We start from the raw sequence: 27813 nt of genomic DNA on the forward strand, positions 1-27813 counted from the left end.
TTCAACTCCCCACCTCCCCCGGCTCACCAAACCCTGTGGATTCCTTGTCCTCTGCTTCCAGAGAGCGGATGGGGAGAATTCTAGAACCGAAACACTGATCCACCAGGCTTCCTGGGCTTCTGCACAAGTGCTGCGCTGCTTCTGGGGCCCGGGGTGCCTATTCCCGTGCCCACGTGAGACACACCTGTTAGGTGAAGCATAGACCAGGGTGGGCCCCGGCAAAGGAGCCTGGGAAGGGGGTGACAGAAGTGTCCCCAGAAGCTGGCTCATCCATGACAGCCTCTGGCTCCTTCCACACTAGAATCCCACCTATCACTGCTTTCTGGTTGATCCTGGGGTTCCTTCCCTGGCTTACCCTCCCCCGGGAACACCAATCCAGCTGCTCCCAGACCAGACCCCGTTCTAACCCCCACAGTGCAGCTTCTAGAGTGATTCTCCTTCCTGGGAACCCCGCCATGTAAGGGGACCCTCCTGAGGGCTCCTGGCGTCTGCTTACCCGGCCAGACTCCTCTTCCCCTCTTACCCTTTCTCTGCTCCCCCAAAGCTCTAGCCTCATTCTTGCATTTTCCACACCCTCTTGTCTCCTGGCCTTTGTCTGAGCTGTTTCCCCGGTTTGCCCTTCCCTCCCCGTCTCTGATCTGCTCCTTTCTACTGAACCCTCAAGCCTCCCATCCCCAAAGAGAATGCTCCTTTCCTCCGCTTCTCCAGCCCAGGAGTGTCGGAGTCCAAGTCTGTCTCCTGACACCCACACTGGGCGATTATGAGCCTCTCCCTCGTAAGGTTTTTAGTTATTTAATGAGATAATGTGTACGACACCCTCAGCACCAAGCCGGGCATATAAGCATGGAATAAATATTAGCTTAAATTATTTTTACTATTTATTTATTACATTCCTGAAGTGCTGTGATGAGGTATGATCAGCACAATTAGCTTTGGGAATTCAATAGGATAAACCAACAATTTGGGAGTGGGGCACCCAGGGAAGGGTCTTTTAGAACTGGGTTTTGCCGGGAGCATAGGAGTTTGCTGAGCGGGATAACTAAGTTTCAGGTCCAATGAACAGCTCAAACTTGATCGCCACCCTGAGTGGTGGTGTCTGTTCTCAAAGGTAATGAAGTGGCGGGTGAAATGCAGAAATTTTCACTCAGCTTGTCCAGTACAAACTGGCAGCTGCAATTCTGGCCCGTGAGAAAAACTGGGGTTCAGAAAGTCTAGACCTTTCGGATTCTTAAACTCTTCATTTTGAGAATCAGATGAAAAATGTGGACTTTCTCCCCAGGAAAGGCATCTTTGCCCCATGTTTCGAGTACATTCTTAGGGGCCTCCGGATCTTACTCTAGTGAAGAACCCGGGCTCCAGGAGCCGCCAGGTGAGTTCCCAGCGTCACTGCTGGAATTCTCTCGGCCCGAGGGAAAGGGAGGTGGCTTGAGAGGACGGAGGAGGAACTCCTAGGTGAGTCCCGGGACCTCCCGGCCCTGGATTTCTTGCCGACCACCCCCAAATTGGAGTCCCACCTCAGGGCTACCTCCAGATCAATTCCTACCCGAAAACGCGGTCCCCGCAGCCCACCCGCTCCCTCCGCCAAGCGCCCTGAGCCCCCCCATCCAGCGGCTCAGCCCCGGCCACAGCTCTGGGTCCCCCTCCCGTTTCTCCAGCCCCTCCGAGCCTCACCCGCAGCCCCGGGCCCTCCCCCGGCTCCAGCCCCTCCCCTAGTCCGGATCGGAGCCCCCGGCCCCCGCCCCGGGAGCTTCGAGGTGCAAACGCGCCCTCCCCCGACTCCTCCCGCCCCCAACTCCCCCCCAAGCGGCGGCTCCGGGCTGCGATCGCGGCGGGGTCGGCCTCTCGGTTCGCGTTCCCGCCCCCGGCGCCCCGCGCGGCGCGAGCCACCCATTGAGCGCGGAGCCCCGCGTCCGCTCGCCGTGCCGGCCTCCACGCGCGCCGGCTCGCAGGTCGGGGGAGCGCGGGGCCCGCGGCGGGGCGCAAGCGGGGACGGCGGGGGCCGGGGAGGCCGGGGCGAGGGAGGGGGAGGGGATTCCTTTGTTCGCGGCGGCAGCCCCGGGCCCATCCCCTCCCCTCCCCGCGCCCGGCCGGGGCGCCCCACCCGCAGGTGAGGGCGGAGCCGAGCGTGGTCGCAGCCCGGGGGGCCCTCGGTCCTCGGGCCCCGCCGGGTGGCGAGCGTGGTCCGCGGGCCCCTCCTCGTCCGCGGAGCCCGGGACCGCTCGCTTCCCGCCCGCGCCGCGCGCGCCGTCCCCGCTCATTCATTCGAGCACCTCCCGGGCGCGGGGCGCGGAGGCGGGGCGGGGGTGGGGGGTGCCGGGTCAGGCCGGGCCACGGGCCCGGGAACCTGGGGGAGGCGGGGAGCGAGGCTGCGCGGGCCCTGAGGCTGCCTGGAGAAGGCGTCTTCGGGGCGCAGACTGGCGTGGAATGGCTTGGAAGCAGGAAGGGGGTGTCCCTCCGCAGCCAGGTCGGCTCCTCTCTGCCTCTCCGCCAAAGCGGACAAGGGTCTCTTCCTTCCTCAAGGACCTTGGGACCAGGTCAGGCTCTCTCTGCCCAAGGCCCAGAGAGGGGCATCCAGCTGCCCAATGGCACACAGCACAGTCCTTGCCCGTTCCCTGCCTGGGCCCAGTTCTTCTCCCTGGTCTGCAAAGGAGGGCCCGAAAGGGCTCCCCAGAAGGCCATTTGTTCTACCATCTGCCCCTCCAAATATTCAGCTTCCTTCCTCCTACCCTCAGCTGGTCCTCTCCTAACCAGGAGTGGTCCTGTCCTCATGCCCTGCCTCCCAACCTTCAGGTCCTGGAGAGAACAAGCCACCTCCTGGGAGGCGGTGGGACACCCCCCCTCCATCTCTTCCCCTCTCTCCCTTCTGCCTCGGCTTCAGCACTCGCCCACAGCCAGCCCCTCACTAACTGTGTGATGGCCTTAGTTTGCTTACCCACAAAGTGGGCACAAAAGCTCTTCCTTCCCTGCTGGGTGGAGGGAGTGCCCTACCGAGAAGGTGCACCTGCCACCTCCATCCTCCCAGCCAGGTTTCTGGGAGTCTCCTCCATGCCTCCTGCCTTCTTTGGAAGCAGTCTCCACCTCCTCATTTTCCCTGGAATTCTGTCCTCTCCTCTCTCCTCTGGACCCCTGCCCCAGCCTCCTCCATTGCATGCTTCCTCCCAGGTTCCTGCGAGCCTTTCCACGCTCCAAACACCCGTTCTCCTGTGTTCCTCTACTTCAAGCCCTTTAAGGGCTCTCCATCACCCTGGATCTACAGGTAGAAGCTCCACGACACAGTGCGCTCCTGCGACACCAGCCCGCCTGTCCCTCTCTCCCTCTGCTCTCACTGTGCACTTGGCCCCAGCACCTTTCTCTTGGCTATCTCCATCTCTGAGACATCACACCTCCTCCAAGAAGCCTGCCCTGATTGTTCCCCTGCTTCTGGGTCAGGGCTCTAGTAGCTCCCCCATCACACCCCGACCCCCCACCCCCCATTTCCCATAGCCCTGCCATCATCCCAGCGCTCCTGGTTCTGGGTAGTCTGTGGCCAAGGGCTTCTGCTGGGGTTGACTCTGTTTCCTCTCGACAGCCTGTAAGGGACGACACATCATGGTTCTGAAGGGGTTGGCAAGGAGAGGGGCTGGTGCTTTCACCATGGCCTGGGGCCCCCTGGCTCGACTCCTGCTGGCCTGGACGGCCCTGTTGTGCTTGGTGGGAGTCCAGGGCCGTTGGGACAAGGCCTTGGAGTCTGCAGGTTCTGGACACGTGCGGAGGAGAGGCGGCCCAGTCATCTTGCAGGGGTGCGTGGTACCGGGCATGCTGAGAGGGTGTGGGCTGGGCTGGGTTGTCCCGTTGTGTTGGGGGGAGCAAGGCCTGGGGAACATCCCACAGGGCGGGGCTCACCAGCTGTGCCACGCTTTCCCGAAGGCCCAATGTGTGCGGCTCCCGTTTCCATGCCTACTGCTGCCCTGGCTGGAGGACATTGCCAGGCGGGAACCAGTGTGTTGTGCGTGAGTGCCACTGCCATCTGGAGGGGGCGCGGTGCGCGGGCTGGGACGCTGGGGTAGCTCTCTGACCTGCTGGCAAGCCGAACCCCAAGTGGACTTCCAAGCGGACTTGGCCAGGGGCGTCAGGCTGAACCATGGGATTGGCCCTTGCCTGTCCTCAGGCTCCCGGGCCACCTGCCCTGTTCCTGTCCTTTGCCCTACTACCTCCCTGTCTCTCTGCCTGCCTGTCTCCGCTCTCATTCTCTGTCTCTGTCCCGTCTCTGTCTCTATCTCTCTGTCAGTCTGTACCTGCCACCCCGGGATTCTAGAATCTGACTCCACTCCCAGGAGAGCCCTCCGGCCCAATACCACAGTCACTGACCCAGCATGTCCGGTTTCTGTCCTCGCCGCTCAGCACTTCTGGCCCAAAGAGCCCAGCTCCCGATGGCTCCAGCAGACACCCAGAAGCTTGCCTGGGCACCGATGGGGTGGGGAGGGCACAGGAGTCAGGTCCCGGTCCTGACCGTCATCTGATGCGCCCCTTCCAGCCGTCTGTAGGCACGCCTGCGGCAAGGGCTTCTGCTCCAGACCCAGCCTGTGCGCCTGTGCTGATGGGAAGCTGGCCCCCAGCTGCGGGGTGACCCGAGGTGAGCGGGGGAGAGGGGAAATGTCCCCCAGGGAACCCGACGAGAAGGGTAGAGGCTTCCAGATGCCACTGGGGCAGGGGGTGGTGGTGCTACAGGTTGGCTTTGCCACAGGCCTGAGAGGACCAGAGCTGGGCCAGGCAAGCCTAGTGCTGCGGCTGTTCACAGGCCTCGTGGGGCTTGTCGCTTTACTGTGTGTCCCTCCTCCCCGTCCTTAGGGTCAGGGTGCAGCGTGAGCTGCATGAACGGGGGCAGCTGCCGAGGGGAGTCCTGCCTCTGCCAGCGGGGCTACACCGGCACTGTGTGTGGGCAGCGTGAGTATCCCCCAGGAGCACCCGGGCCTGGGATCCCGGTGAGCGGTCTCTGACGTCACCTGCCCACCGCCCATGGGTCCTTTTTCTGTGACCAGGGTTTGGAGGGAGGTGCTCACCGTCACAGTCTTATGATTGGGTCTGGACCCAATGGTGGGGACTCCTGGGTGAAAATGGGCTTTTCTGGGCCCCGGCTCCCTCTGCCGCTAGGGGACATCAGGCTACTGTCCTCTCTTCTTCCGCAGCTGTCTGTGACCATGGTTGCCACAACGGGGGCCGTTGCATCGGACCGAACCACTGCGCCTGTGTGTATGGCTTCACGGGGCCTCAGTGTGAGAGAGGTACCCAGCTGGGCATGGAGCGAGGGGCGGGTGGATGAGGGGGGCTTCCTGGCAGCCTCTGAGAGGTAGCCAGGCCCTGGGAAGCTCCAGCTGGAGTCCTTTCTGGTGTCTCTGATGCTGTGAAGGGCAGAGAAACTGTGGCTCTGGAGAAGGGTGTCAAGGAGGGCTTCCTGGAGGAAGTGATAAGTCAGAGTTCATGAGGGGGGCCAGCCCCCTTTTATTGCAAACCACCCTCCACTGTCATAAGCCTCGGTCATCAGTCAGTGTACTGCCAGGGCTGAGGGGGGCGGGATCACCTGTGAGGGCCTTTGGCCAAACTCAGACGATGGAAGCAACGGTGTATTGTGGAAAGTTGGTGCTGGGGAAGGTGGGAACAGCTGGATGCCAGTCCCCGGCTGCCCCATGCGTGGGCCCGAAGCTAAGCGGGGTGGTTGAGGTTCTTGCAGAAGATCCGGGAGGGCGACTCAGGGTGCAGAGAACTCACGGAGCCCATGGGAAGCTGGGAAGGAGAAAGCCAACAAGAGCGGGCAGCGTGGGACATGCCCAGGCCGGGAGGCTGGTGGGGTCTCGGCTGTGCGGGTGGTCAGACCGCCCCGTGCGGAGCCCAGAGCCGGGGATGTGGGCAGGGCCTGGGACTGACCCTGGCGTTGGGAGGTGCTCCTGAGAGAGGACGCACATCGGGGACCGAAGCCCGGGCGGAGAGGGTGTAGCCATGAGCCAGAAGCCGGGGCTGTGGAGGGTTACCTCGGCACGAGGGGTGGGGTGCTTCTAGAAACTGGAATTTGGGCTGGCTGAGGGGGAGGGAGGATCAGTGCGGAGGGTGAGAGAGGGGAGGCCCAAGTGGGTGGTGGATGGTGCGGGCCCCCAGAGAGGCCAGAGTGAGGGGGAGTCCTGAGTTCTGGGTGAATTAGGTGAGATTCTAGAATTGTTTTGGCTTCGGGGAGTCAGGACCATTGTGGATTTCTGTGCAGCTCCTCCTCCCCCTGGGTCTAGGGGGCTGGCTTTGGCTTCTCCTTCTGGGAGGGGCTTCCCTTGGTCCATTGCCAGCCCCTTGATTGGAACCATCTGGAGGTTGGAGCCAGGAAGCCACATCTGAGCCCGTGTCCCGAGGCGGGGGCACCGATGAGACCCCTTTGGCTGGGTTCAGGGTTCAGGGGTGTAGTGTTGTGGGCCCAGAGCCTCGGGGCAGATGCTGGGGTCCTCCTTGGGTCTGGGAGATTTGGCAGGGCAAGACGCAAGCTCGTGGATGAGACAGGCTCTCCTGCTGGGTGTCTGTGGTCTCTGCCCAGGCCAGAAGGGAGTTGGGGGGCTGGGGGAGTGGTCACATTCTTCCGATGTGCCCTGGGATTTGCGAGCTTGGCGGTCCTGGCCTCCTTTTTTGGAGGCTGGTTGGAGAAGGCTGTGGAGAGGAGGGAATTGAAGGGTGAAGCGCGGCAGGGATGGAGAGGCCTGGGGTGCGACGCAGCGGGAGGCCAGCTCCCCAAATCCATTTGTCTCACAGACTACCGCACCGGCCCCTGCTTCGGTCAAGTGGGCCCCGAGGGCTGCCAGTACCGGCTCGCAGGTCTCGTGTGCACCAAGGCGCTCTGCTGTGCTACCGTGGGCCGTGCCTGGGGCATCCCCTGTGAGCTCTGCCCTGCGCAGCCGCACCCCTGCCGCCGGGGCTTCATCCCCAATATCCACACAGGGGCCTGCCAAGGTAAGCGAGTCCGCGAGGACGGACAGCTGGAGCTGAGTGGGAGCCCTCGCGGCCTTGCTTCTTCCTTCCGATGGGCCCCTCATTCCCTTGCAGATGTGGACGAGTGCCAGGCTGTCCCTGGCCTGTGCCAGGGCGGCAGCTGCCTCAACACCGTGGGCTCCTTTGAGTGCCGCTGCCCGCTGGGACACCGGCTCAGCGAGAACAGTGCCAAGTGTGAAGGTGGGCCATGGGAGGGCGATGGGAGGGGGTGAGTAGTAACCTCCCCTGTGCTCAGGCTCCCTGGCAAGGAGTAGGAGGGGGCGGGAGGGCTGCGGGTGGACCCTCTTCTGACGGGCGTCCGTCTACACAGATGTAGATGAGTGTCTCAGCGTGCCAGGCCTCTGCTCTGGGGGCGACTGCACCAACACCGGTGGGAGCTTCGTGTGCACCTGTCCCCGTGGGTTTGCCAGCAGCCTGGACGGCTCCCGCTGCCTGGGTGAGCGGGGGCCTGAGGGGTCTGGAGGAACAGAGCGCAGAGAGGAGAGGGGTCCTTCGCTCATCCGTCCTTGCAACCCTCTGGCCTGGGGGCTCCTCCAGCCCTCGGTTTCCCTCCCGTCTGGCATTCTGGCGCCCTACCCATCAGCCTTTGTGCTCTCTAGACCCCAGTCTGGCCCTCCGTCTCTGTGCACACTGTAGCTCTCTGGTCCTCTGTCTTGATCTCTTGGGCCCACTGCCCCTCCCTTCCGCCCTTGCCACGCCCACCTCCCCTTGGCCCCGCCCCCAGCCGCTTGGTCCCTTTGTGGCTCTGACTCTAGGGCCCTCCTGCCTCCCGTGGTCCTTCCTCATGCCCTCCTGACCCTCCAACCTCCCTCCATCTCTGTGTCCTTCTTCTGCCCATTGGTTTTTCTGGCTCCCTACCTATATTCCTCTTTTCACTCCCACACACTTTTTTTTTTTTTTTTTTAAGATTTATTTATTTGAGAGAGACCACATGCTAGTCCGGGATGGCGGGCATCCCAGAGAGGGAGAGAAGCAGACTCCCTGCTGAGTGTGAGCCCAAGGGGGTTCCATCTCACCACCCTGAGATCATGACCTGAGCTGAAATCAAGAGCCTGACACTTAACCGACTGAGCCACCCAGGGGCCCCTCCCAGACGCTTCCTATCTTGCCCCACACCCTCTGTTTGAGGTAGGGAAACAGGCCCAGAGAGGGGAGGTTTGCTTGAGCGAAGTCAGTAAGTTTAGAACAGATACATGCCTGTACCCATGCCCTACCCAGACACTCCCCCACTAGCCAGGATGAGGTCCTCTGCGCCATGCCTCCCCCTGGATGCTCACCCCCCACACCCCGCCCCAGTGGCAGGGGACCCTGGGCTCTCACTCCCTGTCCTGCTGTTTGGATGAACTCATCAGTAGACTTTAGCCATTGTCAATGGCTAATGGGCCAAGCCAGGATTATGGACCCTTGTGGCGGGGGATGGGCAGAGTTTAGAGAGGAGGGAAGGGGCTTGGCTGTTCCCCAGCATCACCAGGGCCCCTGGCTGGGCCTCCACCAGGCAGGGCTGGGAATATTGTGTTTGGAGTTCTGCCCGTGAGCTGTGGCCAACGTTAGACCTTCTATTCCTCCCCCCTTGGGGGCCGTCATCTCCAGCATGGAAGATACCCCTGGGCAAGTTCCCTGGAATAAGGGGTCCTCTCCCAGCTACTAAACAGTGGAGCTTAGACTTGAACCAAGGTCAGGCTGCCTCTGAACATGGGCTTGGGATGCAGTCCTGGGTTCCATCTGCTACATGAGCTGCTCACAAGCTCTGTGACCTCGGGCAAGTGTCTTAACCTCTCTGTGCCCCAACTTCCTCATCTGTCAGATGGGGATCACAGAAGTACCTACCTCTTAAATACAATTTTGGAATGATTTGCCGGGGGAGCTGGGTATAGTCGACACTCAACACACGTTCACAAAGACAAAAGAACAGTGCTGCTGGGGTGCTCAGTGGGGCCTTAATCACAGCGGATGCTTTAGAATCTAAAGCAGCATCATTTTTGTTAAAATTCTTATGTTCTGTTTCTGTCTCCCCTACTTGAGAAGAAGCTGCTTGGTCAGATCCCCTGGGGTTCTGGTATCTGATTTCCTGTCCCCTCTCCCTCTTCAGTAGCTGTGTGACCTTGAATGAATCTGTTGACCTCCCCCAACCTGGGCAGGCCTTGTCCCGTGGGGGGGGGGCTTCCCTCCCCTGTCAAGGGTGTGGGATGGTGCTGGGAGTGCAAAGCCCCAACTCCTCCATGTGCGCCTGGGGGTCCCCATGGGTTGGGGCAGGGGAGGCAGAAATGTTTGCGTATTGGTGCGCCCGTGTGGCTCGGGTGGTTGGCGTCCTACTCTTGATTTCTCTTTGAGTGGTGGCCTCAGGGTCTTGAGATCAAACCCTGAGTGGGCTCCATGCTGAGTGTGTAGCCTACTTGGGATTTTCCCTCTCCCTCGACCCCTCACCCTGCTTGTGCACGTGCTGGTGTGCGCTCTCTCTCTCTCTCAAAAAAGAGAAATGTTTGCGTGTTTTCTCAGCCTGGGGCAGGGCAGGGCATGGGGCTGCTGTCAGGGGCCCTCCCAGCTGGTGGAAGAGGTTTCACTGTGGGCCACTGGCCAAGATTTGTGCATTTTTAAGCTAAAAATATACCCTTTGAGCCTGAGAAATCTGATCATGGCATAACACTGTTAGACTCCAGAGCAGAATGGGATGGGGAAGGGTGTCCGTGGTTCTCCAGTCCAGGGAGCCTTTGCCTCAGTCCACCTGAGGCTGCAGTCGTCAATCGAGCAGTCTGCGCCTGGGCCCCTCCTCAAATTCATAGCCTCTTAGGCTATGAATTAGGTTTCCCCAAATGCCCAGGGCTATCAGGTGGGAGCACATAGCCACAGATCCCGGTGTCTGACCTTCCTGCCAGGGCAGCCCCCCAAACCCAGAGGTCTTTCTCAGTGTGGTTGAATGCCTGGGGTGACAGGGAGCTTATTACCAATGCCTGCTGTAGGTGCTGGAAGGCTTTTGCTTGGAATGAGCCCAAATCCATCTCCCGGGATAATTTGGAAATCTTCGTAATAAGGTTCTCATCCAGTGAGAATCGGCCACGTGCCAGATATGGGTGCTTCACTTTTTTATCTCAGCAACACTCTTCCAAGGGGAGGTGAATGCTCTGAGCACCCCTGTTCCAGGGATGGGGAAACTGAGGCACAGAGCTGCAAGGAGTCCTGTCTTGCTGACTGTTTGGGAGCTGGGGTTTGAACCCAGGGCTGGTGACCGATCCTTCCCGTCCCCGTCGCAGACTACCGGGCCGGCACTTGCTTCTCCACGCTGATTGGAGGCCGCTGTGCTGGAGACCTCGCTGGCCATTACACTCAGAGGCAGTGCTGCTGTGACAGGGGCAGGTGCTGGGCAGCTGGCCCAGCCCCTGAGCCGTGTCCTCTGCGGGGCTCTGGTGAGTGGCCTGGGGCTGCCCCTGCCCTCCTCTGCCCCCAGACCTCCCTGCAGAGGAGGGGCCCTGGGGCACGACACAGGGCCTGACCTTAAACCCTGCTTCTTTGCAGATGAGTTCCAGCGACTGTGTGTGCAGGGGCTCCCACTGCTGCCCTCCTACCCTGGCCCCTTACCCGGTCTCCCTGGCTTTGGGTCCAATGGTGTGGGTCCTGGCCTTGGGCCGGGTCGCCACAGCCCCCATGGCTCCAGTGGGCGTGGTGTTCCCAGCCTGGGCCTTGGCAATGCCCACATTGGTGAGGCCTGGGACTTGGGAAGAGGGATCCAAGACCTGGGGGAGTGGGTCCAGGCTTCAGAGGGTGGGTCAGCTCTTTGGGGGTTGGGGGTCCTAACCCAGGTGAAAGTACTTACAGTGGTCTGGACTGGGCCTAGATTTGGGATCCGGGTCTCAAAGGCAGGATCTGGGCCTTGTGTGAGGGTCTGAAGTTAGGGCACCACGCCAGGCCGATGTGGGCAGGGTTCCAGCCTCAGAGTGGGCGTCCCAACGCAGGGGCAAGCCCTCGACTCAGGGGCACCTGTTGTTCTCTCCCTCAGGCACAGCCACCTTGAACCGGACCATTGACATCTGCCGACACTTCACCAATCTGTGTCTCAATGGCCGCTGCCTGCCCACCCCTTCTAGCTACCGCTGCGAGTGTAACGCGGGCTACACGCAGGACGTTCGAGGGGAGTGCATCGGTGAGTCCCGGCTGGGTGGGCGGGGCCGCGCCCGCCGGTGGGCGGGGCCGCGCCTGCCGGTGGGCGGAGGCTCAGGGTCTTCTGCCCGCAGACTTGGACGAATGCGCCAGCAACCCCTGCCACCACGGAGACTGCGTCAACACCCCGGGCTCCTACCACTGCCGGTGCCGCGAGGGCTTCCAGGCGACGCCCGCCAAGCCGGCGTGCGTGGGTATGGCTGTCCACCGGAGAGCGGGGACGCCGGGGCTGCCGGGCGCAGATCTGCGGCCTGAGTCGGGGTCTCACCGCCTGCCGCCTTCCCCCCACCGCAGACGTGGACGAGTGCCTGGTGGGCAGCAGCCTCTGCCGCCACGGCCGCTGCGTCAACACCGACGGCAGCTTCCGGTGTGTCTGCAATGCCGGCTTCGAGCTCGGCCCAGGCGGCAAGAACTGTGTGGGTGAGTTGGGGATGGGAGGGCGGGGAGGGGGCCTGGGGGCCCCGGTGGCTCCCGTGGGCCACTTGCGCGTCTCCCCTGCCGCATCACCCACGTCCCTCCCGAAGATGGAGGCTGTGCTCCCCCTTCGGAACCCAGACAACCTGCCTGAGATACCGTCTTGCGCTTTGTTGCCTCCACTCATCTCTATTGCCCCCTCCCGAGTTCATGCCGTCAGTCCCAGCAAGGGCTGTCCGACCCGGGACCGAAGCGCATCCTCGGACCTGCTGGGTGGAAGCGAATCTGGCTGAGCATGGGATCAGCACCTTGGTGGTGGTGGTGGGGAGGGGGTGTGCCTGGGTGAGGCTCCCCGCGGGGCTCCCGGTCTTACACGGGCAGCGTTGTGTTGTGTCGGCGCCTCGCCCCTGTTGGTGGCCAAGTGACGTGCCCGTGTGGGGGTGGAGGGCCACATCTCGCTTCGTCACTCCTCAGCTGACGGACATCGGGGCTGTTTCCACTTTTCACAGTTACAGAGAATACTGCAGTGGACATCCATGCACAAATTTTCGTGACATTTCGTTCATATCTTTTCCTTTTCTGGTGCAATCTTTTTTGTGCAAAACGGATGCTTTCATATTTGTTCCTGCACTTACCTCTCCCTTCCCCTAGACCATGTTTTTGTCAGCTGTTTTCCCCTTTTCTTTGTTTTAAATGGAGGTGAGATAAAAGCCGTCATTTAGAAGTAAACATTTCAGTGGCATTTAGTACATGCCCAGAGCCGTACGACTGCCCCCTCATTTATTTAACTCTGAACAAATATTTATGGAGCACCTACCTGGGCCAGGAGGGAGATGCAGACTGAGGAGGCAGCCCTGTCGTGCCCCAGGGGAGTTTGCGTTCCGGCAGACAGACTGACGTCCAGGCAGACAGAATCACAGACAAACCACGGGGTGCCCAGTCAGGCCCCCAGCTTCTCTGGGTGGGCCCTGGGGGCTCAGCGCTCGCTCTGTTGCGTCACCTAGAAGTGAGTGGGAGGTGCTGGTCTGCAGGCAGGGCTAGCCCAGCGAGGGGTTGGGTGTCCCTAGATCACAATGAGTGTGCCGCCGCCACCACGTGCACCAACGGAGTGTGCATCCATGAGGACGGCAGCTTCACGTGTCTCTGCAAATCCGGCTTCCTGCCGGCGCCCAGCGGCCACACCTGTGTGGGTGAGGCCAGGGGCTGGGTAGGATAGGATAGGATGGAAGTGACGGTGATGGGCGGGGAGGGGAGAGATTTGGGGAGGACGTGATGCAGAGCCCCCAGGCCTCCCCCACCCCCACAGACATCGATGAGTGCCAGACTCCAGGCATCTGCACGAACGGCCACTGCACCAACACCGAGGGCTCCTTTCGCTGCCACTGCCCGGGGGGACTGGCCGTGGGCGCGGACGGCCGCGTGTGCGTGGACACGCATGTGCGCAGCACCTGCTATGGAACCCTGGAGCAGGGCTCCTGTGCCCGCGCCTTCCCCGGTGCGGTCACCAAATCCGAGTGCTGCTGTGCTAGCCCAGACCACGGATTTGGGGAGCCCTGCCAGCCGTGTCCTGCCAGGAACTCTGGTGAGTGTCCTGCTGCCTGACCCTACCTGCCTTTTTCGTCCCTGTACGCCTTCTAGTTCATCACCCCGGGGGTGGGAAGGCACAGAGGTCTTGCATGGGTTTATGGGGAGGACATCTCTCTGCCGGTGCCTCTCCCCAAGTAGAGACCGCAGAAAATCACTCTCTCCATGAGGGGAGGCATCTTGGTCCCAGACTCTTGTGCGACGCAGCCTTGGGAGTGGCTGTGGCTCAGCACTGACCACTGGCCCCTCTTCTCCCTGTCCTGCCACTCCAGCCGAGTTCCAGGTTCTGTGCCGCGGCGGTCTGGGCGTCACCACGGATGGTAGAGGTGTGTGGCAGCGGGTGTTGGGAGAGGGCTGCTGGGGGGGGGCACCGTGTCAGTTTGCTGTGTCTGTCCTAGCCAAGGACCCCAGGCTGGGGGGGTCAGCAACAGAAACGTATTCTCCCGCAGCTCTGGAGGCTCAAAATCTGAGATCAAGGTGTAGGCCGCATCGGTTTCTTCTAAGGCTGTGAAGAAGGAGCCCTTCCTTGCTTCTCTGCCAGTTTCTGGTGGTCAATGTCAATCTCTGGTGTTCCTTGCCTTGTAGAAGTATCCCTCCGTTTTCTGCCTCCATCTTTACGTGGGGCTCTCCCTGCGTGTGTGTCTGTGTAAATTTCTCCCTTTTGTAAGTAGACAATCATCATATTGGCATGGATTGGGAATCTACCCTCATGACCTTGTTTTAATAGGATTACCTCCGTAGAGACCTGCTCTCCGTGTGAGGCCAGGTGCTGAGGTCCTGGGGGTTAGGACTTTAATGTATGAATTTGGGGAGGACACGATTCAACCCACAGAGCTGGGGATGGTGGATGTGTAAAGCTATGCTTTCTCCCACGCCTCCTTTCCCTCCTGAGCTGTGTTTTCTGGCCCGCTCACTCTGCAGCCTCTGTGATTCTTTTGGTTGCCCCCACAACCGGACAGTCCCTACCCTAGGGTCCCGGGCTGATCTCCTGTGGCCGGCAGGTCTCACCCCAAAGTGCCTGATCTGTAGAGTTGAAACTTGCAAGGAAAGGAAATTTCCCATGTGTGTGTCTCTGTGTTAGTTGGCTGAACACACACACACACGCAGAAACGAAAGGATTTAGGATACAGTTGATTTCTCACTGACTGCTGGGCCATCAGGGAGGACAGATGTCTGGACCACCACGCTCTCATCCAGTGAAAGGCATAGGTCTGGAGCCAGATGCCTGGGTTTGAATCCTGACCCTGCTGTTGACGGATTGAGTAATGGGGGGGAAGCTACTTACCCTCTCTGCTCCTGTTTCCTTGTCTGCAAAGTGGGGATAGTAATAGGACCTGTTTCAGGGATGTCATGAGGGTCTCGTGAGTTAACACGCACAAAATAATACACACTCTGTAATGTCAACAATTATGATTGCTTTAATTTTTATCATATTGCTGCTGTACAAGTTTTCGTTCCATGGGTTCCAAACTGAGGACAATCCCCCCCCCCCCCCGCCTCCGCCCCCCACGGCTGCACAGGTACATTTGGCAAGGTCTGGAGAAATATCAGGAAGGCATGGGGTTGGCATGGGGTGGGTAGAGGCCAAAGCATTCTCCAATGCACAGGATGGACCCCGCAGCAAAGAACGGCCCCAAAGGTCCACAGTGTCGGGAAACCGCGGGTTTAGAGGGAAATGGGGCGGAGGAGGGTTCTGGAGACTCCCGTGAGCCCGGCAGCCGCTCCGCCTTCTTCTTGCCGCAGACATCAACGAGTGCGCCCTGGACCCCGACATCTGCGCCCACGGCGCATGTGAGAACCTGCGGGGCAGCTACCGCTGCGTGTGCGGCCCAGGCTACGAGGCCGGCGCCGCCGGCAAGGAGTGTGTGGGTGAGCGCGCCCAGCCGATCGCGGGCAGGGGCGCGGGCCGCCCGCGCTGCACCCCGTCACCCCGCTCTCCCACCCCACCCCGCAGACGTGGACGAGTGTGCTCGCAACAGCCTCCTGTGTGACAACGGCTGGTGCCAGAACAACCCCGGCAGCTACAGCTGTTCCTGCCCCCGGGGCTTCAGCTTCAGACGGGACACGGAGACCTGCGAAGGTATCCGGTCCCAGCGCGCTGCCTGGGGCGCGTGCGCACACACGGGCGTGCACACGGACACCTGAGTGTGGTGTGTACACACACACACATGCTGGAAGATGCATGTTTACTCATTCAAACACACTCACGGGCAAATAGTCCCACTTGGTCTCACACAGTTATACACACGCATGGGTGTCGTGCACTCGAACACTCAGACCCACATTCACACACCCACTTACTCTCACACTTGACTCACTTGTACTCGCAGCCGCACACAGTCACATGCTTATGCGTGCATCCAGACCTTCACACGTTCACATGTGTGCGTGTGCATCCAGGTACTTGTACTGGCACTGACTCAGAACACATACACACACCCATATTCACACTCGTAGACAGGGCCACCCAGTCATGCACACTCTCTAAGAAATGTGTGTGCCCATATTCTCACGCTTTCACATTAGCCTCACGCTTAGATGTGTGTTCACACACCTGTGCCCTTTTGCATGCACACGCATGTATGCGCACACGTGTCCAACCATGCACACACTTTGCAGCAAGGTCCTCGTTCCCCAGCATGTCCCCCAGCATGTCCACCAGCATGTCCCCCGTGTGTCCGTCCTCAGACCCCGCTCCGTTCAGCCCTTGGAGCTGCCCGCTTCCCGGCCACATCCTGGCTTTGTCCTCTCTGGGCTTTCCTCCTGCCTCTCCTTCTCCTCTTGTGTGCTGTGACCCCCTTGAGGGTCACTGAGCCCCACTGTGTCTGTCCCTCCCCATCAGTCGCGTGTGCATGCTCACAGGACCCTCCGTGTCAGTGTGCCTGCATGGGTGTCCCGCACAGCTCAGTGCAAGCACTCGTGGGTTTCTGCGCATTCCATCCCTGGGCACCCTGCCTGCATGCACACGCCGTGTCTGGTCAGGTGCACGCGCATGGATATGCATGTGGTGGCCACTGGGGAGGAGGGGGCCCTGGTCAGCTGGGGCCCCCTCTCCAACAGCTCAGGACCCAATGGGGGGCTCTCCTTGCAGACATCAATGAGTGCCTGTCCAACCCGTGTGTCAATGGTGTGTGCCGGAACCTGGCCGGTTCCTATGCCTGCGAATGCGCCCCTGGCAGCCGGCTGGGACCCTCTGGCACCATGTGCCTAGGTGAGAGGGCCCCGAGTCCCATGGAGTAGCAGGGACTGCTACTGCTGCCCAGCCCTGCATCCCATCCCGGGGAAGGGTGGGTCTCTGTGGGTCAGCCTGCAGGTGCGGGCTGGCAGGTGAACGGGGTCACCGCCTGCTCCGCAGACATCACCAGGGGCACCTGCTGGCTCAAGGTCCAGGAGGGCCGCTGTGAAGCGAACCTGCGTGGAGCCTCCCTGCGGTCTGAGTGCTGTGCCACCCTCGGCGCTGCCTGGGGGAGCCCCTGCGAACGCTGCGAGCCTGGTAATGCCCTGGGAGCCCCCCACCTGAGCTCTGGGGGACCACCCAGGCATGGCCACTGAGGTTTCCTGGGTGCCCGTTCAGAGAACGGGGCTCTTGATGGAGAGATTGACTCCTGTGCCCACTCTGGTTCTCCCAACCACAGACCCTGCCTGTGCCCATGGCTTTGCCCGTACAGCGGGGCTCACCTGTGAAGGTAACTCCCAGCCCTTCTGTAGTCCCCCCACCCCCGGGTAAGCGACACGCCGACAGGTGCAGGTCATGGGGGGGTGCCTGGGGTCCTGAAGTCTTGAGATCGAGACAGAATTTTCCCCTTCTTGGTACCCAGGTCTGCCCCTGAGGTTCCCCATTCCCCGAGGCTGGCCCTGTTCCTTCCTACCTCCCAAGGGACAACCTGGCTGTCCCAAGTCCCAGGGGAGCAGCTCCAGGCCTTGCCCTCCTCCTGTTCTGTCCCCACCCAGATGTAAATGAGTGCGAGGTCTTCCCCGGGGTCTGTCCCAACGGGCACTGCCTCAACACTGCTGGCTCCTTCCGCTGCGAGTGCCCCTACGGCTTGACACTGGATGCCACGGGCCAGCTGTGCGTGGGTGAGTCCGTGCGGGGCCACCTGCCCTCCCTCCACTGTCCCTACCCCTGTGCTTGGAGACCCCTCCTGGGGTCAGAAGGGATTTATGGAGACCTCCGGGACCCTCTGCTCCCTGCTCATTTCTTGCTGACGTGTCTCAAGAGAGGGTCTTGTGTGTTTTGGGGGCTCACCCTTTCGCTTCGCTGCCCTTTAACAGGGCCCGCGGCACCTGCTAAGGTCTTGTATTGTAGCGTCTGCAAATGTGTTCATTCTTTCTCGTCACCAGAGAATTTTGATTCGGGGTGGGTCTGCTCACTGGGCACCCCTAGTGTGCCCGGAATCTCCCTCAGCATCCCGGGCTCCAACATTCCTTCTGAATGGCTCCCCCTCAGGCGCAGAGATCGGAGCTGTTTTCCCCTCGGGTGAGGGTTTCTTGGCCAACATCTTGAGGCGGACATTTCTTGGCCAAAAACGCATCCCAGGCAGCAGACAGACTCTCTGCCTGCTGTCCGGTTTCCTCCTGCCGTTGGCGAGGAGCCTCTTGTAGATGCCTTCTCAAATTTACTTGCCTTCTGAGCTGAGTTTTAGGCAGGCAGAGGGTCTCCCACTGGCCCCAAAATGTAACCAAGGAAAGGAAATAACCGAGTAAAGAGGAAAAAGCCGCTGCATTTCAGGTCCTGTGGGCTGAGTTCAGGACCAGGTGATCGGGGAGGCTGCGACGCGGGCCCCGTCTGCTCTGACGTGACCGTTAGCCCTGGACCCGGGCATTGGGTACAGGGGAGGATCCCTGTGCATGTCACAGGGTTCCCAGGAGTTCTCAAGGTTCTAGAACAGGATCTCAACTTCAAATCGACCTGCCTAAAATGTGTGTTCCTTTTGTAAAGAGAGAGAAATTGTCCCAGACCAAGGGTCAGCAAACTTTTTTCTGGAAAGGGCCTGGGGTAACTATTTTGGAATCGTGGGCCACACAGTCTCTGCCGCAGCCGCTGAGCTCTGTCGTAGCACGCAAAAGCAGCCCCCAGCAATACGGAAACATAGCGATGTGGCTATGTGTCAATAAAACTTTATTTATAAAAACAGGTGGCTGACCTAGGGATATAGTTAGTGGCCTCTGGCTTAGTCCCTTGTGTCTGGTCTCCAGGGAGGCTTATCTGCTGCCAGGTTGGGAGGGAGTCTTCCAGACCAAGCACACGATCTGGGGCCAGGTGACCTGGTGTGAACGTGGCTCTGCCTTTTGCTCACTGTGTGGCCTCAGGGAGGCTCCCTAACCCCTCTGTGCCTCAGTTTTCTTGCTTGTAAAATGGCCATGACAATAATAGGTTCATCTTGATGCTATTTTGAAGATTATGTGGGTTGGGGAGCTTAGGACAGCATCCAGCACATAGCAGGCCCCTTAGCAGGACAAGTTATTACCATTACAATGTCCCTGTTGGATGACACCATTAGGACAGTTGTCACCACCGGAGGAAGTCACTCCCCTTGCATGTTTCCTACTGGGGAGAGCGTGTCAGACAGACTCTGCAGAGGGAGACTGCATGGCCCATGTGGTGGCAGGTGTGGTGTGGTGTGGTGGCAGGGGAGGGGGGATCCGGTGACTGTTGCCCTCTGTGTAGACATGCGCCTGGAGCCGTGTTTCCTGCACTGGGACGAGGACGAGTGTGGGGCCGCCCTGCCTGGCAAACACCGGATGGACGTCTGCTGCTGCTCCGTGGGGGCTGCCTGGGGGGCTGCGTGCGAGGCATGCCCAGAGCCCGAGTCCCCAGCGTTTGCCAGCCTGTGTCCCCGGGGCCCGGGCTTCGCCAGTAGGGACTTTCTGTCAGGCCAACCCTTTTATAAAGGTGTGTGCAGCACCAGGAGCCCTGAGGGCAGGGAGAGGGCACAGCCCAGGCGTAGGCCTGGAGGTGGGAAGTGTGTTGGGCGGGGCGGCGCAGAGTGTCTGTGGGGAGAATCCCCGCCGCAAAGCCTCTGGAGCAAACCCAGGGAGGTGCTTGACCGACCGCACGTTCTGCTCCCGACCGCAGACGTGAACGAGTGCAAGGCGTTCCCCAGCCTCTGCGTGCACGGCGCCTGCAGGAACACCGTGGGCAGCTTCCGGTGCTCCTGTGCCGGGGGCTTCGCCCTTGATGCTCAAGGAAGGAACTGCACAGGTATGGGCCCCCCTTGGCCTCCGTGGGGAACGCCGGCCGGAATGGGGGCTTCAAAACAGATGTGGAGTCGGGACCCCCTTCCATGGGCACCTCTAGTCCTGGCTGCCCGCTAGCGGCATGACCCAGGGCAGGTTGCTGCCCCTGTGGCCCTTAGGGACCCTGACTGTGAAAGGGGGGCTGACAGAGGGGACCTCCAGGGAGGAAACTCCCTGCAGTTGGCCGGTGGGCGCACCCCCGGGCTCAGTTCCGCAGCTCAGGCTCCCACACAGCCCCCGCCGGTGTCTACAGATGTGGAGTCTGTCCCCTGCCCCTTTCTCTGCAGACATTGATGAGTGCCACATCTCCCCTGACCTGTGTGGCCGGGGCACCTGTGTCAACACCCCGGGGAGCTTTGAGTGCGAGTGTTTCCGTGGGTATGAGAGTGGCTTGGTGCTGACGAAGAACTGCGTGGGTAGGTGGCCGCGGGGCTGTTGCGCGGGGTGGCCCCGGGCAGGGCGATGTCCGATGGGTGCTGGGGCTGAGGGGAGGGGTGGTGGGGACGCTGCCGTCATGGACAAGGTGGGGGTTGTGGGGAGAAGCTCAACCCAGCAGAGACCCGGCGAATCTGGGTGACACACGGTGGCGTCCCAAAGGCTGCTGGACCTCGGCTCTGTCATGCAGAATTGAGGCCTAGGGACCGAGGTCTGGGTGAGTTCCCCCAGGGCAGGGGTCCTGTGAGAAAAGAAGACCCTGGAGAGCGCCTCTTCCCTTATTTATGTATTCCGTGAACATTCCATGTGTCTCTACTGAGAAGAACCACTAAGCGCTCAGCAGCAGGCAGCCCGTCTCTCGGAGCTCATGACCTGATGGGGAGACCGATGTTCCTAAAACGAATCCCCAGATACATGCAAAATGGCCACTGTGAGAAGCCCCTGAGGGGGCCACATGGTGGGGTGGGGTCCCCAGGGATGGCCCGTTCTGGGGGGCCTGAGGCTGTGGCTGAGAGAGAGTGGGACTAAATGTGGCGATGAGGGGCTGGAAGATCGGCCTGAAGGGAGAACAGCATGTGCCAAGGCCCTGGGGCGGGCCCGAGGGGTGGAAGGAGGGACACGAGACTGGAGCTTGAGGAGGCTGGAGCCGCAGCCCGCTCCCCACGCTGATGCCTGGAGACTGTGTGCTACAGGGTAGCTTCTCAGGGTCTCCTTCGGTGACTCCCAATGTCAGCCTCATGGCCCTGACTGTCCTGCGGATTCCAGCTTCCTTCTTGGGCTGACTTGCCCCTGCCCCTTTCAGCTTAAACTCTCTCACCTGAGCTCCAAGCCTCCGGGCTCTCCTGGGCAGGGCTAGGGTGTGTGCGGGGGGAGGGGGGAGCAGCTTCCATGAGCCCGGCCCCGCCCTGCCCTCGTCCAGGCTTTCACAGCTCCTCTCTCTTCCACATGCCCAGACGTGGACGAGTGTGTGCGGGACCCGCTGCTGTGCCGGGGCGGGAGCTGTGTCAACACGGACGGGAGCTTCACGTGTCAGTGCCCCCCCGGACATGCGCTGACGGCGCAGGGCCCCGCCTGTGAGGGTGAGCGTGCCCCCGGTGTGTGGGCATCGGTGGGGTGAGTGTCGTAGTGGGAATGCATGTTTGTGCATGTCTGATGACGTACCTGCGTGTGAATGTGCACGTGTGAGTCCATGAGTCCGTGTACAGGTGAGCGGTCGCACGTGTGAGATGGGAGAGCCTGTGTGTGTCCGGTGGAGGTGTGTATTGGTGTCTACACAAGAGTGAGTGTGTGATTTGCGTCTATTTGTGGGTCTGCATGAGCTTGCAAGAAGTGTGTGTCTCAGTATGGGTATGTGTTTGCTCCTGGGTGAGGGTGTTTGCAGGTGAAGGGGTCCGAGGGTTGTTTGTGTGGGGGTCTGAGCGTGCAGCTGGGTGTGCATTGACACAAAGGCAGTTGTGGGTGACAGGTGTTTGTGAGTCCGTGGGAGTGCACATGGTGTGAATGTGTGTGTCTGTGATTGTGAGTGTGTGTGTGTGAGCGTCTGTGAACCAGCACGTGGGTGCCGATATGCGTCTACAGCGGGCGAGTCTGTGCGTATAGGGAGCATGTGTGAGCCTTGTGAGTGGGCGGAGTGTGGGCGTGTGTTCGTTCAGGAAGAGTGTGTTCCGTGCGAGGGTGTTTGCACGTGTGTGAGAGCACTGGTGCGCACGCGTGTCCGAGTGTCTCAGGGGCCTGTAGATGGCAGAAGTGTCCATGTCGGCCATCCGCTCACACCTGGCCCCATGAGCCACGCACTCTCCCCCACAGATGTCGACGAGTGTTCCCTGAGTGACGGCCTGTGTCCCCACGGCCACTGTGTCAACGTCATTGGGGCCTTCCAGTGCTCCTGCCATGCTGGCTTCCAGAGTACGCCTGACGGCCAGGGGTGCTCCGGTGAGACCACGCCCACCTGCCACGCAGAGGGGCGGGGCGGGGGTGGGGGTAGCCCGCCAGCCCCAAGCCTGGCCCCGCCCCATGGCCCCGTCCCTCCACCTCTGCCCTGCCTCCCGCAGACATAAACGAATGTCTCACTGGGAACGGTGGCTGTGAGGCGCACTGCACCAACACGGAGGGCAGCTACCGCTGTGGCTGCGGACGTGGCTACTCACTGATGCCCGACGGGAAGACATGTGCAGGTATGTGGGAGGGGGGATCCAACAAGCCGTCCCAGGTGAAACCAGCCAGACCTGGGGCAGGCCACTGACGCTGTGGCAGGGTCCCTTGGGCTCCCCCTCCGTTCCTGCCCAGTTACAGCCCAGCCGCCCTCCTTGCTCCCCTAGACGTGGATGAGTGTGCGGAGATCCCGGACATCTGTGATGGGGGCCAGTGCACCAATGTGCCTGGGGGCCACCGCTGCCTGTGCTATGAAGGATTCATGGCGACGCTGGATGCAAGGACATGCGTTGGTGAGGAGCTGGGCCTGCGGGTGCAGAAGACAGCGTCTGAACTCACATGCCAGGTCTTCCACGGGGAAGCACACAGCCGAGGCCGACGTCGGGCCCCTTCCCTGTCCCATGCGGGCAAGGGGGATGGGCCAGAGCCTGTGGGATCGGATTCAGAGCAGCAGAGCCCCGAACCAGTGCCAACCCCTCCCCCGGTACCTGATACACACAAAGCTTCAAACCCCGCTTCCCGGGCTGCATTTTAAGATCACTGCACCCTGAGGCGTCTTAGGTGTAACAGTGAGCAAGATGGAAGGACACTCAGAACTGCTCCCTGAGCCCAGCTTGGGGACCCCAGGCTTCTCAGACCGTGGTCATTGTCCTGTCCGGGCTGCCAGGCTCCGGGGAACAGGTGTCTGCCCTGTCAGGGCAGGGCTGGGGCCAGAGTGGGGACGCTCCAGGAAGGAAGAGTGTAACTCCCTCCCCAGGAGACGAGTCCAGCCGGGTGCAGCTGGGGGATCTGATTGCAGGAGTCTTAGGGAGCACTTCTGCGCTTCGGATCAAATCAAACAGGGAATTCTTTTACGGCTCCGTGCGCTTCTTGCAGATCCACGTTGGCATAAAGGCTCGGACAAGGCGTGTAGCAGAAAAACCCAGCTTGCTTCATTTAGCCCCATGTGCTCCAAATGTATTCAGCCACAAAATCCTTTTGAGAACATGTGCCGGATACGTGCCACAGAATACGCTGTGTCACGTGTTGACAGGACATTCCTAGTCGCCTGGCGGTAGAACCGGAAGGAGCTCCCCAGTCCTGGAGATGGACGGGGACAGCCTCAACACGTGGCAGGCCACGCAGCCCCGCTCACACACCCCCTCCACCCTTACCTGCTTCCTCTCCTGTCATCCCACAGATGTGAACGAGTGTGACCTGAGCCCTCACATTTGCCTCCACGGGGACTGTGAGAACACAGAAGGTTCCTTTGTCTGCCACTGCCAGCCCGGTTACATCATCAACAAGGGAGCCACGGGCTGTTCCGGTGAGCAGGCGGCCAGGGGTCCTGGGGTCTTCCCCTCCCCTCAGGGCCAGACCTCATTCTTCTAGATTTGCACAGGTGGTGTTAAAGCAGAAACAGGACCAGGTCAGGTTCCCCCGGGGCTCCCCTTAGCACAAACCTCTGCAGTCCCAGGTGTCCCCGGCAGTGTCCCCAAAGCACGCCAGCCTGATGACTTTAAGCGACACGGGGGCACACATTCCAACATTTCAGCAGTCCTTGGTTGGGGCGCCTTGCGCTGCTCTCACAGTTTCATCCCAGCCTGGTGGCTCACAAGTGCAGAAGTGTATTCTCCCTCGAAAACGGTCCCGGGGGCCAGAAATCTGCAATCAGTGTGCGCACAGGGTCGGTTCCTTCCTGGGCGTCTAAGGGGAGGATCTATCCTGCACTTCTGCAGCCTTCTGGTGGTGGCCACCAGTCCTCCATGTTTCTTGGCTCGTAAATATGTCACTCCACTCTGTCTGTCTTCACCTGGGCTCTGTCTGCGTCTGCGTCCAAATTTCCCTCTTACAAGGATGCCGGTCATTGGATAAGGGTCCCCACGGTCCGGGAGGACCCCATCCTAACTTGCTACATTTCCGAATAAGGGTCCAGTTCATTGGTTCCAGGAGTCAGGACTTGAATGTACCTTTTCGGAGGGTACAAATACAAATACACACTTACGCAGTTACCTGAACGCGTGTTAGAGCCCCACGTTATGAAACGGCATCACGCCCGTGACTTTGTAGAGACCGTGGTCGATGTAAAATTAGCTTTTAAAATCCATTTGCCCAAGTAACAGCGCAGAGCGTGTAAAGAAATGACCAGTACCCAGTAGCTCACAGAGGTGGTAGGGAGACGCTGCAGAGGGTAGAAGAGCGAGGCCGACTGCAGACTCGGCTGTGGATTGGAGACTGGTTTAGAGGGAAGCCTGCTCTAGAACAAGGACATACGCGTTAGGACGGTTACTCTTAAGGTCTAGGCTAAGTCTCTCTTGTTGCTATTTCAAACTACCGCAGGGCTCTTGGGAGTCATACCTTTTAGGCTTTAGGGTTTTTCTTCTGGGCTCTGGGTGAAGGTGGAAGCTACTGGAGTGTGGGGGGTGCTTTCTGGGCCAGCCCTCCCCAGGAGGGTCCTTGCTTTCCCCCCCACCGCTGCACTGTCTTCCCACTCTGCACCTGAGGCCCTAACCCTAAGCCCGGGCCTTGTGGGGGTGCTGTGCCCTGCTGCCCTGCTTCCACTCCTGACCCTCCCGTGACCTTTTTCCTCTCCTTGCAGACGTGGACGAGTGTGAGCTTGGGGGACACAGCTGTGACAGCCACGCTTCCTGCTTCAACGTCCCTGGGAGTTTCAGCTGCAGGTGTCTGCCAGGCTGGGTCGGGGACGGCTTCGCATGTCGCGGTGAGTGCCTGGGGGCAGGCGGTCTGGGCAGAGCAGCAGAGGTAGGTCGGGGGCAGGTGGGGGAAGGGTGCAGGGCAGGGGTGGCTGGGCCGGGGGGTGTCTGTGGGGGCTGGTCAGGGCCGAGATCGGAGGGTCTGCCTCCCTGCAGCCCCCCAATGCACACACTTCGGGGCTCCGGGCTCCGGGCTCCGTGTCGTGCAGACCTGGATGAGTGTTCCTTCCGGGAGCACCGGTGCAGCCCCAGAGCCGACTGTCTGAACGCTCCGGGCTCCTACCGCTGCGTCTGCCACCGCGGCTTCAGCGGGGACGGCTTCTCCTGTGAAGGTGAGAGCGGGACAGGGGGCCCGAGAGGGGCAGCCATGAGGGCTGGATTCCGCGGGGGTCACGGTGGTCAGCGGGCTTCCCGACCCACCCCGACCCACCGCCCACACCACACGCTGGGGTGCTGGAGAGGACGTGCCTTCAGCCCGCGGGGCCACACACCCGGCCCAGCATCACGGGGCGCTGTCTTCTCCCCTGGACTCCGGACGCACGGAGCCTTCGGGGTGTGGGGACAGGAACACTCACTTCCTTCCCCAGACCCCTCCACCCGGGTCCTATGTCACCACGTCCCCTGTCTCCCTGAGCCGGGGTCCGAGTTCCCAGAGTGGCTTGCCTGCTCCCCGGAGCCCTGGGTGACCACAGAGGGTTTGACTGGGGCCATCTGCCCACCCTGTGCGGGTCCCGGCCCGCTGGCCCCCAGCCCTCTGCCTCTCGGGGTCCCGCAGACAGGGACGAGTGTGCTGAGGACGTGGACCTCTGCGAGAACGGGCAGTGCCTCAATGCCCCGGGCGGGTACCGCTGCGAGTGCGAGATGGGCTTCAGCCCCACAGAGGACCACCGCGCCTGCCGGGGTGAGGCCTGGGGCTGCCGGGCTGGGGGACGCAGCAGGGGGGTCCCGGCGAGCAGGGCACCAGGAGCAGGCTGCCGGGAGAGGCGGGCTGACCTGGGGCCCCCACAGATGTGGACGAGTGCGTTCTCGGGAACCTCTGCATGTTCGGGAGCTGCGAGAACCTGCCTGGAATGTTCCGCTGTGCCTGCAGTGGGGGCTATGAGCTGGACCGCAGCGGGGGCAACTGCACAGGTGTGGGGTCAACCGGGCTGCGGGTGTGCGCGGGCGCTGGGCTCACCGACCCCTGCCCTCAGACCTTCTCGAATGTCCTGTCCTGCGGGGGGCTTGTCTCACTGCCCCCACGGATTCCTGTTCCCATCGACCTGTCATCTCTCATCTCCTGGATGGATGCAGGGAAGGAACAAAGCGTGCTCCCTCCGCTGCGGTCGTCGGAATGGTCTCTCACTGTTGTGCTTAAAACGGGGCTCAGCAAACTCGTCCAGCAAAGGACTAGCTAGGAAATCCGTGGCTTTCCAGCCATATAGTCCTTGTCACAGCTCCTCAGAGGCCTTGTACCTCGAAGCAGATACAGGCAGTATGTAAATGAGCGGGCATGGATGTGTGCCATTAAAACTTTATTTACATGGGGCTCAGCAAACTCTTCCAGCAAGGGACTAGCTAGGAAATCCGTGGCTTTCCAGCCATACAGTCCTTGTCACAGCTCCTCAGAGGCCTTGTACCTCGAAGCAGATACAGGCAGTATGTAAATGCGTGGGCATGGGTGTGTGCCAATAAAACTTTATTTACATGAACAGGCAGGGGGCTGGATTTGGCCCCCAGATAAGAGTCTGCCAAACCCCTGGTTTGAAAACATGTTCTAAATGTTGGCTTTGTACGATAGCGGCACGGAAGCCAGGGCACAGGGAACTTTCTAGGGGCAAACCTCTATGCCAAGTGGAACAGAGCCAGGAGGAGAGGGGGTTGGACAGGGCAGAGCAGCCTCTGCAGGCTGCCGTCCCCTCGGGCTTTCTTCCGAGGGGAGGACGTGGCCTCGCCCCACAGCCCCACATCTGACACTGAGGGTTTCAGCTTCCCAGGAAGAAGGCGGGAGGGACCGGGGTCAAGGGAGGGACGGGGGTCAAGGGAGGGCTCCCCGCTGATGGTGCCCCCCTACTCCACAGATGTCAATGAGTGCGCAGACCCCGTGAACTGCATCAATGGCCTGTGTGTCAACACCCCTGGAAGCTACCTCTGCCACTGCCCCCAGGATTTTGAGCTGAACCCCAGCGGGGTGGGCTGTGTGGGTGAGTAAGCCTCGGCTCCGCCTGGGGCTCTCACGGCAGGTGAGCTGGGCGTACCACTCGCTAACTGCCCCTTTCTGCCTGTTCAGACACCCGGGTCGGGAACTGCTTCCTGGACACGCACGACCGGGGCGACGGCGGCATCTCCTGCACGGCGGAGGTCGGGGCCGGCGTCAGCCGCGCGTCCTGCTGCTGCTCCCTGGGATGGGCCTGGGGCAACCCCTGTGAACTGTGCCCGATGGCCAACACCAGTGAGTCCCTGGGCGGGGGGACACAGGCGAGCACGCGCCAGGACTCGGGGAGTCACCTTTGCTACGGGAGGGACCCTGAGACCCAGAGAGGGAAAGGGGCTGTCCTGGGTCACACAGCACATTCTTGACAGTTCATTGGCTGTGCCTCTCTCCATGCCATCCCTTCCTGCGAATTTTCTGTTTCTCTTCACTTGTTTCCTCCGCCCAGCAGCAAACAATGGGAGTTCCTCTCTGTCCTGTGCAAGGGGCTGGGGACCCAGGGAAGGATGAGCCACAGCCCTGCACACTGCCCCACACCCATAAACCAGTGGTCCCTGGGCTGTGGGAGTAGAGCGATTCTAAGGGTTTGTTTGAGGCTCAGTGATGGCCGTGGAGAGGAAGAGGGTAAGAAAAGCCTTCCCAGGACAAGGGGCTTAAATGAGGTTTTGAAGGATGAGTAGGAGTTTTCCAGGCAGAGCAGGGGGGAGGGTATGTGATGCAGTGGGAATAATATGTGCAAAGGCCTCAGGTACACACGCCTGTCCACCTGTTCAGGTGTGTGTGTGTATGTCTCTGTGTGTGTGTCTGTGTGTCTGTGATGGCCATGATATTTCTTTCAGCGGGGAAATTTGCAGTTGCCCTGGTCTGCTTTGGGGTCAGAAAACATTTCCTCTCTCCACGCTCAGCCACTAGCACACAGTTCATCGATTCACATGTTAGATGTGAACATATTTACAC

At 60.7% G+C, this 27813-nt stretch overlaps 1 protein-coding gene across 14 annotated transcripts in view; it reads left to right on the top strand.

The window, feature by feature from the left end:
• Positions 1-1406: 1406 nt before the first annotated feature.
• The window catches only part of FBN3 (fibrillin 3), a 55013-nt gene continuing 28606 nt past the window's right edge, over positions 1407-27813 (top strand). For 3 of the 14 annotated variants that reach the window (XM_032309029.1, XM_032309032.1, XM_032309078.1), the window contains exons 1-37: positions 2323-3256; positions 3569-3779; positions 3907-3989; positions 4514-4612; positions 4828-4923; positions 5166-5261; positions 6763-6960; positions 7054-7179; positions 7310-7435; positions 10248-10400; positions 10510-10692; positions 10997-11134; positions 11226-11345; positions 11446-11571; positions 12633-12755; positions 12872-13147; positions 13422-13475; positions 14893-15018; positions 15104-15229; positions 16241-16360; positions 16505-16642; positions 16785-16835; positions 17101-17226; positions 18818-19042; positions 19226-19351; positions 19674-19802; positions 20775-20900; positions 21628-21753; positions 21873-21995; positions 22140-22265; positions 23153-23278; positions 24551-24673; positions 24875-24997; positions 25441-25566; positions 25674-25796; positions 26726-26848; positions 26935-27096. In XM_032309029.1, coding sequence (XP_032164920.1) covers positions 2425-3256; positions 3569-3779; positions 3907-3989; positions 4514-4612; positions 4828-4923; positions 5166-5261; positions 6763-6960; positions 7054-7179; positions 7310-7435; positions 10248-10400; positions 10510-10692; positions 10997-11134; positions 11226-11345; positions 11446-11571; positions 12633-12755; positions 12872-13147; positions 13422-13475; positions 14893-15018; positions 15104-15229; positions 16241-16360; positions 16505-16642; positions 16785-16835; positions 17101-17226; positions 18818-19042; positions 19226-19351; positions 19674-19802; positions 20775-20900; positions 21628-21753; positions 21873-21995; positions 22140-22265; positions 23153-23278; positions 24551-24673; positions 24875-24997; positions 25441-25566; positions 25674-25796; positions 26726-26848; positions 26935-27096 — 5614 coding nt within the window. In that variant the 5' untranslated portion in view covers positions 2323-2424. Of the gene's footprint in view, positions 1453-1798; positions 1950-2092; positions 2108-2305; positions 3780-3905; positions 3990-4267; positions 4613-4827; positions 4924-5165; positions 5262-6762; positions 6961-7053; positions 7180-7309; positions 7436-10247; positions 10401-10509; positions 10693-10996; positions 11135-11225; positions 11346-11445; positions 11572-12632; positions 12756-12871; positions 13148-13421; positions 13476-14892; positions 15019-15103; positions 15230-16240; positions 16361-16504; positions 16643-16784; positions 16836-17100; positions 17227-18817; positions 19043-19225; positions 19352-19673; positions 19803-20774; positions 20901-21627; positions 21754-21872; positions 21996-22139; positions 22266-23152; positions 23279-24550; positions 24674-24874; positions 24998-25440; positions 25567-25673; positions 25797-26725; positions 26849-26934; positions 27097-27813 lie in introns of those variants that run through there. The other 11 variants (XM_032309039.1, XM_032309035.1, XM_032309033.1 and 8 more) reach the window with 11 other exon arrangements.

The sequence above is a fragment of the Mustela erminea genome, chromosome 1 (genome assembly GCF_009829155.1).
Source record: "Mustela erminea isolate mMusErm1 chromosome 1, mMusErm1.Pri, whole genome shotgun sequence".
Lineage (NCBI taxonomy): Eukaryota > Metazoa > Chordata > Mammalia > Carnivora > Mustelidae > Mustela > Mustela erminea.